Below are 12,817 nucleotides of genomic sequence, written 5' to 3'. Positions count from 1 at the left end.
AATGATAATAGCTACTACCCATATTAATACAACAGTGCATCTTTGCACAAAGCTCTCAGGTTTAAGGTAGCCTACCTCGGTTGAAGGTAGATTTAGAACAGATAAAAAAAATGTGATTAATTTGCGATTAATCGTGAGTGAACTATGGAAATCATGCGATTAATCGCGATTAAATATTTTAATCGATTGACAGCCCTAATTATTAGTTATTCATAACGTGGTGAGTACACGAGTCACAACATGTAGATAAGAGCATTTTGCTGTGCTGTTGGAATGTGTATGACTTAACGGGGGTAGGCTAGCCAGTCATTGTGCTACAGTAAGCTAGCAGGATCTCCCAAATCTCCCAAAATGTTGCCGTGTTCCTTTAATGGAAAGAACTTTGTGTCATTGGAGGCAGGTGCCACCCACCTAAAGCTGAACACCTGCGTGTTCGACTTAGGAGCAGGCATGGACAGTTTCAGCTGGTTTCTGTTGATGGTGACCTTAGCGTTGAGGGAACTCTCGTGGTACATGTTGGTGTGCATCTCGATTCCAGCCACCACAAAGTCCGGAATGTGCACACCCATTTGGGTAATGAATTCCAAGCCAACCGAAGGCATGAAAGAGAGTTGGTGCTGCAAGGAGAAGGATACTTCAGATGGAGGAAATATGAAAAACTGTGCTCTGGGAAATATTTTCTATGTGTGGGGGACATCAGCTAGCAATTACAGAAACAATACAAGGGATTCAGGTTTTATACAACAGCAAGATTTTCTATCATTCTACTAATCTAGATGTAAACTATGTCAAACTCGAGGGGGCAGCTTTCTAGTTCCGCACTGACATCAATGCAGGACTAGCAAATACTGCAGATTCTGAAATAACCACTTGAGGCATGCTGCAGAAGCGAGTCAGTCCCATAGACCCCCATGTTAAAATGCCCATCTTTACACCGTAAATAAACATGTTTACAGGCTGGTTGTGGGAAACCCCTGGTCTCGATCTCGTGCGAGCAGTGTAAAAACCAAGCTGGCAGTGGCCATCTGGGTAGTGTAGCGGTAGATTCCCTGCCTACCAACACGGGGGTCGCAGGTTCGCGGCCCCGTGTTACCTCCGCTCTGGCTTGGTCGGGTGTCCATACAGGCACGATTGGATTGGCTGTGTCTGCGGTGGGAAGCTGGAATTAGGGTATGTGCCCTGGTCGCTGCACTAGCGCCTCCTCTGGTCGGTCGGGGCACCTGTTCGGGGCGGAAGGGAACTGGTGGGAATAGCATGATCCTCCCACGTGCTACGTCCTGCCGGTGAAGCTCCCCGTTGTCGGGTGAAAAGAAATGGCTTGCAACTGCACATGGATCGGAGGAAGCACGTGTGTGTCTACGGCTCTCCCCAGATCGGCAGAGGGATTGGAGTACAATTGGGGAGAAAATAGGGGGGAAATCAGAAAAAAATCTAAGTAATAATAAAAAAAAGATGGCAGCGGCCAAAACGCCAAACGGAGACGCTCCAAAACATGAGTCCACAAACTAATGGCTGACGTCATACACACTATGTCCATCTCTTTCACTGTCAATGGTCAAACTAGACATCTGCCAAGGCCAGGTCGATATGCACATTTTGTGAGTCGGATCGGATCCCCTCCAAAATTGAATGGGGTCTTCCTTGGCCCATGCTACCCCTCTCCACCAAGTTTCCTGAAAATCTGACCAGTAGTTTCTCCATAATCCTGCTGACAGACAGACAGACAGACAGACAGACAGACGGCACCTAAAACACAACCTCCTGGGTAGAGGTAATAAGATAAAGGTGAGCTAATTTACCATGCCGGGAGAGAAAGTAAGGCCTCCTTTGGCACCAGGGGCAAACACCCCAGCCAGCAAGAACTTGAGAGGGAAGCCAGAGGCAGTGGGTAGAGAGAAGGCATTCTCCATGAAGATGTAGTGGGCAAAAATCTCATTTTCAGTGCTGGATATCAGTGCATCAATGGCCTGTTGAGGTAAGAGAACAGCGACACGTTACATGAAAGTATTACTTCAACTACAGTATGACTTTGGATTCTTCAGTGCAAATCTCAAATAAAAAGCCTGATCTTTTTCACAATATTTTCTCTTACAATGACCTTTTCAAGAAATAAAAGACTTGACCTTGACAGGCAGGACCCTAAAGAAGAGGTGATAGTACATGTACAGAGTCTCAGCCATCTGTTCCATTTCACTGGTCTTGATGTATCCTATCTCGTCTCCCAGAAGCCTAAGGTAGGCAGTGGCTTCAGGCGTCGGGGAGGAACCCACGTTAGACATGAGCTGGTTCAAACTGTGTGTGAGATCTTTCAGAAGGGCATGTGGGACCTGGAGAGATATTGAGTGGTTACACTTTACTCAAAGTTCCAGCATATGCATGTGCAATGAGGCTGTCATTCCATTCCTAAAATGTATTACCGTATATAATTACAATCCAGTATTGTGTATTATGTACAATATGTAATCATTGCACCTGTCTTTGCATTCGGCCTCTGTTGGGGGCAATTCTGTCCAAAACCTGTTGGAGCATCTCTGGGGCTTCGTCACTGACCAAATACACAGCCCTAGAGATGGTGTCAGGGAAGAAACCCGTATCTCCAAAGAGAGCATCAATTGTTGGTTGAAATCCTTTTCCCTCGACACCAACCTTGAAGGGGAGCAGTTTGATATATTTCATTTTCATCAACTTTTCATTTCAATTTCATCAACTCATTTGATGTCTTCACGATGTGTAATAATCACACTGTTGAAAACATACCTCAAAGATGTCATAGTTGTAGTCAAAAACTTTCAGGGTTGTCTCTAGCATCACTTCCTTTGGCAAGGTGTCAGTGGAATCAAAGAGGACATTGCCCTGCACTGAGCCCAGCGGTGTTTCCATCTTGTAGTTGCTGGACATGCCGATAAACTCTGGGGGGGACAGCTGGCCGTTCAAGGCCAACTCAATGTAGTTTGTGAATCTTTAGTAAGGAGAAGAGCAAAGGTGCAAGGCCAACTCAATGTAGTTTGTGAATCTTTAGTAAGGAAATTGAGCAAAGGTTCAAGTAGGACTAGGAGTACATAGAGCCAAACCATTTGTTTTTTTTATCCTTAATCAAATTGAGGTCGCAGGGCAAAAGGTTTCTGCCCCTTTCACTTCCCATGCCCTATGATGTTTCAGTCAAACATGAGACAATTTACATGTTTCTACTTTGACTTCAATTTGAGTCTCTTTTTTGTTGCCCTTCTCCACTGGGAGGTCAGAGGTCAAGGTCAGCTACAGAACAACACTCCTGGACTGGACAGATATTCAGTGTCTTGCTCAAGGACAACCTGTGTCCTCTAGTTGAAGGGCAGTCTCCCTACTCATAGTGCCATATCATTTATATAGCCTATATTATAGTTTATGTCTCAAATATGGACATTCGAATGTGAAATGAACAAATAGATGAAATTCATTTCCACTTGTGGACTGTTGAACTATTCATTCATTCTATCAATAACGATAGTTACACATTGTAGCTCTAGTTCTATGATCAGAGGGGGAGCCCCCCGCAGGGCGTCATGCTCTAGTTCTATGATCAGAGGGGGAGGAGCCCCCCGCAGGGCGTCATTGCTACGTACTAGCCCGCTCATACGATGGGATCAGCACACTGAAATTTACTTAGCCAATCAGGATGGGCCTACTTCCGCCCCTGTGGAGCCGCATTCCATAAAAGGGCAGCTCACCTTACACCCGTCGTCCACTAAGTTCTTTCAGCAACTCGTGGAGCAGCTGGGCGAACTGGTAGGAGCTCTGCCTGTGGTCAAGAGTTACAATATGTAACTTGTTCTATGGCACACAGGCTCCACCCGTAGCAGGGAGGGCTACAAGGGGTGGAGCCCGATGACTCTACCCGCTGCCATGGCAACAGCACAAATAACCATACCGTGTCAAGCCTGGATTGACTGTAATACTGCCATAAGGTCAGACTAGGGTGGATGAAAACCGACCTCTCACAAAGCCCTGATGACAAGAAGAGATCCCTGACACTAAAAGGCTTTTACATACTTCTGTGTCGAACCCCTCGGCGAATGCGTCGAGGGGTGCGCCGCGGCTGGTGAGCCTGCCGGCGCAGCCTGCGTGCAGCTCCTCGAAAATGTGACTCGACGCAGCTGACGTGAACAGCGCGAGTATAATATAATGTAGATGGGGAGATAACAGGAGAGAATGAAAGCTATTACCAATAGTAGTATGCACTACATTCTCTCCTTGAGCTAACTTCTAGTGATTGAAATCCTTGTGATCACCAAATTGTGATCACCTTGTTTGCACCAAATCAGCAGCCAGATCAGCGTGCATCAGCCTATCCCTCTCAGGAACCAAACCCTGAGAGGCTGCCCCAGGTGAGGCATTGGGCCTATCGCCCTGCCCACCTGAGGCAACGCCCTCAGATCTGGGGGACCATCCAGGACGGGGGCCACCAGCAGCTGTCTCATCTCTGCATACCATGGTGCCGTCGTGCGGTCCGGTGCCACCAGGATGAGCAAGAGCCTCCCAATCCTCACTCTCACCAGCAAGGAAGGAAGGAGCCAGAGGAAAATCATATATAGGCTTTCTTGGCAAGTATCTCGGGGAACAAGGAGAACCACAGGGGACAGAGGCCTTTAGTGGCCTGCAGAGGCCATAGGGGCACCTGCTAAGCATGTATTTACGTCGTGTAAATAGCTTATTTTCGGCCACGCAGCGGCTCATATACTTATTATATGATACTGGCATAAATGTGACCCACTCTATTGACCTCTTCCAGCCTGTGGTAGATTCCACATCTGGGGACTGTGTCACCAACCGAGACTAGACGAGGACTAAAGTCATATGGATTAGAAACTGAAGAGCGGGGACAAGGGGAGGTTCTATCTCTCTACCAATGTGACATACAGCAGACAGAGACATGGTGAACACGCTGGCTGCAGCAAGCTACATACAGCGTTCATTTTCTCATTGTCTCTATGATATAATAGGGATATGAGCGGGTGTGTGGCAGAAAATAAGCTATTTCCAGGACGTAAATGCACACTTAGCAGGTGCCCCTACTGTTCCAGGCTGTTGCGTGATGCGTTCTAGATTTATACTGAATCGTTTTCAGAAATTTCTGTTCAGGGTGAATTGTAAAACATAAATCCAGCTGGAACTAAGGTCCAGGCTGTAAAGATCCTTTAATGCTGATCAGCCACTCACTGATGCATCTGCGGTTCCTTGGAGTTGCGGATGTTGTTAAGGTGGGAGACCACAAAGTTCTTGAGCTGCATCTCCTCCATGTCCTCCAAAGAGTTCACGAGCTGGGTTACCAGGGCTTGGTCTGGGTTCTTCATCAGAATGAGATAGGCTGCCACACGTTTCTCAACAGGGCTCTGAACATCCTGGTACACCTCCATGAGGAGGTTTCTAACCTGCGGTCGTATAAATGTTGAAGTAGAGGGAGTTAGTTTGCCTTTGTCAGCACTTAGAAATATCAGAGAAGCTTGCATGCAATAACATCCACATTTTAAATTCCAATATGTCAACATTATACTTATGTGATGACCAGATCATCAGGGCATTTATGAGTTATCGTTGGTCAGATTACATGACGGTCTAAAACGGTTAATGTGCTGTCGCGTTAATTCAGGAGCAGTCATTGTGTGTTTGGCTGTCAATCATGCGTGATTTCTAACCCCACATAGGATAAGCAATAACCACGCCCTGTGGCGCCGGGATTGGCCAGGAGCATTGAAGCTTGGGACATCATCTTCATCTTTTAAAATAAAGATGTTTAAAAAACTATTGCTTGTTACATTTTCAGTGCTGTACCTTTTCTCTGGGTAAGAATTGAGCTTGAAATTAACGATACATTATATTATATCATATGAGCTATGAACGTGAACACAACACCGTTTATATTATTGCATGTTTTTGTAGATTGTGTACATTGTGTAGATTACAATTATTATGCTTATTATTATTATTACTATGCTAAGGAAGGTAGGTGACCATAATTCATTTCAATGTCCGCTCTCAATATCGCTGTCTGTTCTCAAGTAGTTCTCAAGAGCTATTCAGTTGGTTCATGAAATCGCTGGGCTGCGTGCCTCCAGTGTTGCTCCTGGCCAATCCCGGCGCCACAGGGCGTGGTTATTGCTTATCCTATGTGGGGTTAGAAATCACGCGTCAATCATAGTCACCCTTTTGAGTGACTGAGCATTGGCGCTTGTTAGAGGGTTTGGGCTGTGCTGTGATTGTGTGACCTTGCTAAGAGGGCGGGCCTTACCGTGCACAGCGGTCGGCATTTCAGGCCATCTGGCCGCAAGCGACAGAGAAATACGAGAGAACAGAGAGGGAATGACAACAAAGGCCAATGGAGCCGTGAGCTCAATCAGGAGTCCGCTTACAGTGATCATTTTGGGTCTTCTCGTACATGAGAACAATGGAAAAAAATGTTGAAAACTATAGTACTTATATATATTTTACTTACAAACGACCAAAAATGAGCAAAATGAGATGCAGCAGCGATACTTGGTGCATGTCTATCTGTATATGGAGAGATCACAGCATCTCACTGTGTTTGAAACAGCTGGAGACCTAGGCTTACTGTATGTTTTGAAAATTAATAAAATACAGTAAATAGTGAAGCTGTCAATTTCATTACTTGATATCTACTGTATACTGACAGCCGGAATGTAGACGGAACCCGGGATCAGTATGGGTTAGCGCCCCAGCCTGCGTCTTCCGTGAGGAAGAAGCCCAACAAATCCACGAGAGGCCTTTTAGGAGGGCCATTCAAGCCGCAAGTGGAGCCTGCAGTACCACCACGGCCCAAGAAACATCATACCGGAATGAAATGTTGGGAGCGGGGGAGTCTGGTGCAACGCACAGGTCCTGGACCTGGTGAGACGTAGGAGGAGCCCGGACAGGTGGCAACCCACAGAGCCCAGTCCCTCCACGTGCCAGAGCCTCCCGGTCCCAGCAGAGTAGTTCCGGAGCAGCGGATTGAGTGGCCCTGTCTTGTCCTAAGAGGGCTGACCGTGGGTAGCTACTGGGACGTATTAAAGTCGGGGCTTGATCACCCCCGACTGGGTCACTTGGGTGAGGGTGTCTGATGTCGCAGTACCCGAAACATCCTATGACCCCAGGGTACATCACTGATGATACGTCCCAGTTGCATCCATGTGATGTTTTTTCTATATATAAATACATAATACAAACGTCAATCAGATAGTAATCTGCATGAGAAATAAAGAAAAAGAAAAAAAATCTGTTATAATGATCGTCCGCTTATAGCGATCAATCTGGCCCATCCCAAAGTGATCACTATAAGAGGAATCCACTTATGAATGAACTATGGACTGTTTCACGTTGAACTGAAGCCACTAGATGTTTTCACCGTGGATGTTTGTAGCTGTGTATGTCTGGATCTTATTCCTGCACATTGGGAACAGCCCAATAGAACCAACGCTTGGATATGCCGGGCCGCCCAGACGGGGCTGGCAAGAGGTCCGCGATCCGACACCGAGAGGTGGCGTGGGTCGACGCAGAGGACGATACCAGCCAGAACTACTACCAGGTAGGGCCAAAAGCTAATGCTAAGCTATGGCCATCAATGCTAACTCAGCCCAAACCAATGTTACATTTTCAGATTGCGGTCGCCGGTTTTGAGTGTGATCAAGGAATGTACCCCTAGACGGCAATGCCAAATTAATAAGTACAGTAAGTAATATATAGTAAGTAACAAGTATTAGATCAGAGAAACACATTCAAATCGCGCCGAACTTGTGAGCATTTGTTCAGTTATGTTTATAGCCCCTTATCACACAAGCATGCCTCAAAGGGCTTGACATAGCATCATCACAGTCATACTACAGTACATCATATATCTACCCACAACATAGGTTACAGTACATACATCATACATACTACACACTTTTACTTGTAGATTATATACATTATGATACTACACAAACAGAGCATGTCTTTAGACTGTGGGAGGAAACCGGAGCACCTGGAGGAAACCCAGGCAAACGTTGGGGTTGTCCTTCAACCCAGGTTTTACGAGGGAGAACCAGGAATCTCACACTATGCCAAGCTGCTCCCTGCAGCGCCCAACTGGACAATGTCTATTTTCTCAAAATTGACCCCTATAGAACCATCCATTACGCCTGAAGGCGTCATTGGCAATGGGAAGGGCGCGGCCACCCGCTCCGCCGTGTGACGAACACGTCACCCCCGCGCCATCTTGCCATACCGTCACTCAAGCGTAGGGGTCAATTTTGAGAAAACAGACATTGTCCAATTGGGCACTGCAGGGAGCAGCTTGGCATAGTGTGAGATTCCGAAGTTCGAAACAAAGTAAAACACCGGGAGAAGAACATGCAAACTCCACACAGAAAGGACAGGGATGGAGATTCAAACCCACAACCTTCTTGCTGTGAGGCAACAGTTCTAACCACTGAGCCACCGTGCACTAGACAGACTCTCAACTAAATCCCACAGCATGCCATGTTCACTGTTAGCCTACAATGGACTGAGTGTGTGGAGTTACTGCACCTCATCACTGATGTCCATTAACCTGAAGGACTGAATGGCTGCCTTCTGGTTTGCCAGAGGAATGTCAGTTCTCTGAGCACAGCGGGTGAGGGAGGACATCAGGCTGGGGCTGACATCTTGCATGGCCCGGCCCATGACACCAACAACCTAGTTTACAAAGATCATTGTTATTATTACAACTAATGTTGGGTCATTTATTCAGACAAATGATTGATGGGACACTACGACACTGAGTCAGATTCCCTGAGAAGTGCTGACTTGAAAATGTAGGCTACTGTAAACAGGTAAATACATGATGCAACAATTATAGTTACAGTCCAAATGCTTTAAAGCAGCTACGAGCAAGATTTTCGATTGTTATTAAACAGGGGCCGGTTGCACCAACTGGTCTTAACTATGCCTGGTCGTAACTCCTACGTCGGTCTTAGTTAAGACCATGGACTTACGCCTGTTGCACCAACACGGCTTACTCTGGTCTTAACTACGCTGGTCATAGCAATGCGCGTTCATGTGAATTGTCGGGGAATGCCCTCTGATTGGCCCACATGTGCCTCGCGCCGTCACCCACTACTGTATGTGCGTCACTACACCCTCCCTCCTCCCACCCCCCTCCTCCTGTGGAAGCCCCGGGGGAAAATGGCGGCGCCCATTAGTATCAGGCAGTCTGAATGAAATTGAATGTAACGTTCCCAATTCTATGTATTAAATTCTAAAATAATTAACGCCAACATTTGGGAAGGCTAAGCCACACAAGTAGTTAGTTATAATCTAACGTCGTGCTTTCAAAGACGGCGAACTGGCGATGTTACGACGATGACGGTCAAAAAGGTCTCCGCGGAGATCTCTGTTACAGGCAGGCTCTACGCCTCCTCCTGACGAGGCGTAGGAGTTACGCCTGGTCTTAGTGAAAATAAGGCTTAAGTCGTCTTGGTGCAACCGGCGTAGCTGTAGGTCGTAAAGTTACGACCAACTTAGCTTAAGACCAGTGTAAGACCAGTTGGTGCAACCGGCCCCAGTATAATTATAATATCGATGCATCACATCTTACCTATAATAGTAGCTGAGACCAAAGCCGTGTGAATCGGAGATTGCTCTCTTGATGATTATAGAGTCTGTGTATGTCTACCGGCGGGCCGGATAAACCCGGAAGTGAAAGGAAATAGTTTACGGCAGCTGCCTGCCTTCCGCCGTTTCGCTCTGCCTAGCAACAGACCATAAACACGGAGAACGCCATGCAGGGGCTTGCTACTCTCGCGAACATCTCTCGTTATATTCTAACAGTTTGTTTGGAAGTTATTTTGTTATTTTGTGGTTATGGCCGAAGTGGCTGCTGCAAACCGTTTCATTTCACTTCCTGATCTGCCCCGGCCGCAGACAGACTAATCGTCAAGACAACACTGGCCGATTCACTCGGGGTTCAAGCGAGACTACTCGGCGTTGGTCTCGTCTACTATTAGAGGTAAGATGTGATGCATCGATATCAAATTTAGACTGTTTAATAACAATCGAAAACCTTGCTCGTAGCTGCTTTAAAGGTGCTGTAAGTGATATTTTATTGTTAAAATCACTAAATTAGCCTATGTTGGCTAATATAAGTAGTAGCTAATAGTAGTAGTAGCTAATAGTAGTAGTAGCTTGATAAGTAGTGAGCGCATACCCGTAGTGCAAGGAAGGTCATGTCTGTGTCCCGTGAGCAGTCCTCTAATAGCATCTCCATGAACTTTGACACCTCTGTGACCTCTGGGGTGACCTCTCCTCCATGGAACCTGTGGACAAAGCATGGATGTATCAGGGACAAAGGCACAAGAGATAGATCCTATGTTTCTGGATAAAGAGCTTTGTAAGTTAGGTTTGAACGGGTTGCCCTCTAGTGGTGAGCTATAGCAGTTACACAGATGGCCGAAGTTAATGAAACTCTATTTAAGCTTTGTAACACAAAAAGTTGGGGCAGCTGTGGCTCAGGAGGTAGAGTGGTTCAGCCACTAATTGCTTTGGATTAAAAGAGGTCGATGGTTTGATCCCTGGCTCCTCCAGTCTGCATGTTGAAGTGTCCTTGGGCAAGATACTAAACCCCAAATTGCTCCCGATGGCTGTGCCAGCGCCCTGCGTGGTAGCTTGCTGCCATCGTATGAATGTGTGTGTGAATGGGTGTGAATGTACTTACTACTCATTGTAAAGCGTATGGGTGTGTGTGTGAATGGGTGAATGTGTGTGTGAATGGGTGAATGTACATGTAAGTACTACTCATTGTAAAATGTATGAATGTGTATGAATGTGTGTGTGTTAATGGGTGAATGTACCTACTACTCATTGTAAAGCGTATGAATGTGTGTGAATGGATGAATGTAAGTACTCCTCATTGTAAAGCGTATGAATGGGTGTGTGAATGGGTGAATGTACTCATTGTAAAGTGTATGAACGTGTGTGTGTGTGTGTGTGTGTGTGTGTGTGTGTGTGTGTGTGTGTGTGTGTGTGTGAATGGGTGAATGTAAGTACTACTCATTGTAAAATGTATGAATGTGTATGAATGTGTGTGTGTTAATGGGTGAATGTACCTACTACTCATTGTAAAGCGTATGAATGTGTGTGAATGGACGAATGTAAGTACTACTCATTGTAAAGCGTATGAATGGGTGTGTGAATGGGTGAATGTAAGTACTACTCATTGTAAAGCGTATGAATGGGTGTGTGAATGGGTGAATGTACTCATTGTAAAGTGTATGAACGTGTGTGTGTGTGTGTGTGTGTGTGTGTGTGTGTGTGTGTGTTTGTGGGTGTGTGTGTGTGTGTGTGTGTGTGTGTGTGTGTCAATGGGTGAATGTACCTACTGCTCATTGTAAAGAATATGAATATGTGTGTGAATGGGTGAATGTAAGTACTACTCATTGTAAAGCGTATGAATGTGTGTGTGAATGGGTGAATGTACTCATTGTAAAGTGTATGAACGTGTGTGTGTGTGTGTGTGTGTGTGTGTGTGTGTGTGTGTGTGTGTGTGTGTGAATGGGTGAGTGTAACTACTACTCATTGTAAAGCATTTACGAGAAAAGCAGGCCACTTACCATTTGTGTCACACGGTCTGGTGAAAGGAGTAACAAATCAAGATAAAATGTTGTTTTTTGAAGGGGGGGGGTTCATATTACACAAGTTTAGATGTGGAAGAACGCATGCATAACAAACAACAGTTTCAGGATCACTAAATAATGTACTTACAATTTGTTAGCAAACTAAGCTTGTTCAGGGCAAACCAAGCTTGTTCCTCAACTTTCAGGGCGATTTTCTGTTGCTTTTAGGAGTACGAACATTCAAATAAGCATATTTTTTTAAAGTATTCTCATAAGCATATCTTTTTAAATTATTTTCATATTCCAATGTATGTTAAATTATTTTCATATTCCAATGTATGTTAAATTATTTTCATATTCCAATGTATGTTAAATTATTTTCATATTCCAATGTATGAGCAATGTATAAGCAACACAACTCCTGGTCCAGTCCCTTGTCATGTCTCTCTCGCATTGACTATTGCAACATTCTTTTGGCCGGCCTCCCTGCCTGTGTTATTCAACCGCTTCAGCTCATTCAGGATGCTGCAGCCCGTCTGGTTTTCAATCAAACTCAATTCTCCCACGTCACTCCCCTCTTCCGCGACCTTCATTGGCTTCCCATCTTGACACATATCAAATTCAAGACTGTGGTACTGGCCTACAGGGCAGTTCCCCTAACAGCCCCTCCGTATCTACAATCCAAACCTCTCACTGCTCCCTCCGCCCCTCCACTAGTGCAGGACGCCTTGCCCCTCCCTCGCTACACGGGCTTAAAAGTCGATCTCGATGGAGACTTTTTTCGTGCCTCGCCCCTAGATGGTGGAAGGAACTTCCCCCCGTGGTTACTTAAGACGGTCCAATCATTGCCCATCTTTTTAGTCTCCACGTTGACCCCTCTTAAGCTAACTCTTTGTAAATTAAGCTAAAGGTCGGTGTTTTAAATGAACATGCAGGATGACTTTTTTTATGCACTGTGAATCGTATGCACTTTTTACATTGTCTTTTATTGTATCTCTTATTCATTTTATCCTCTGGTTTCTATTGTCTGTGTATCTGTTTTTATTGATGTGCTGTATATAACCTTGTTGTACGTCGCTCTGGATAAAGGCGTCTGCTAAATGACAATAAAGTCAAGTAAAGTATGACACATCGTAAGTAATCTGTAACAAACTGAAAACTGACCATGGCCTACTTGTTACCCAAACACCAGTCCCTGGCTGTCACTTTAAAGTAGA

At 45.5% G+C, this 12,817-nt stretch overlaps 1 protein-coding gene across 1 annotated transcript in view; it reads right to left on the bottom strand.

Annotated features, from left to right (window-relative positions):
• apoba (apolipoprotein Ba) overlaps positions 1-12,817 on the bottom strand; it is a gene marked incomplete at both ends in the record, with an annotated part of 64,174 nt that overhangs the window by 33,546 nt on the left and 17,811 nt on the right. Inside the window, 9 exons of the mRNA XM_083633194.1 lie at positions 412-617; positions 1,800-1,967; positions 2,124-2,327; positions 2,473-2,646; positions 2,758-2,959; positions 3,713-3,778; positions 5,197-5,408; positions 8,539-8,685; positions 10,196-10,304. Coding sequence (XP_083489320.1) covers positions 412-617; positions 1,800-1,967; positions 2,124-2,327; positions 2,473-2,646; positions 2,758-2,959; positions 3,713-3,778; positions 5,197-5,408; positions 8,539-8,685; positions 10,196-10,304 — 1,488 coding nt within the window. The remainder of the gene's footprint in view (positions 1-411; positions 618-1,799; positions 1,968-2,123; positions 2,328-2,472; positions 2,647-2,757; positions 2,960-3,712; positions 3,779-5,196; positions 5,409-8,538; positions 8,686-10,195; positions 10,305-12,817) is intronic.

Source organism: Poromitra crassiceps, assembly GCF_964638095.1.
Source record: "Poromitra crassiceps genome assembly, chromosome: 3".
NCBI classification, from domain to species: domain Eukaryota; kingdom Metazoa; phylum Chordata; class Actinopteri; order Beryciformes; family Melamphaidae; genus Poromitra; species Poromitra crassiceps.
The sequence above is the reverse complement of the archived record's forward strand: the minus strand, read 5'-3'. Positions and strand labels throughout refer to the sequence as shown.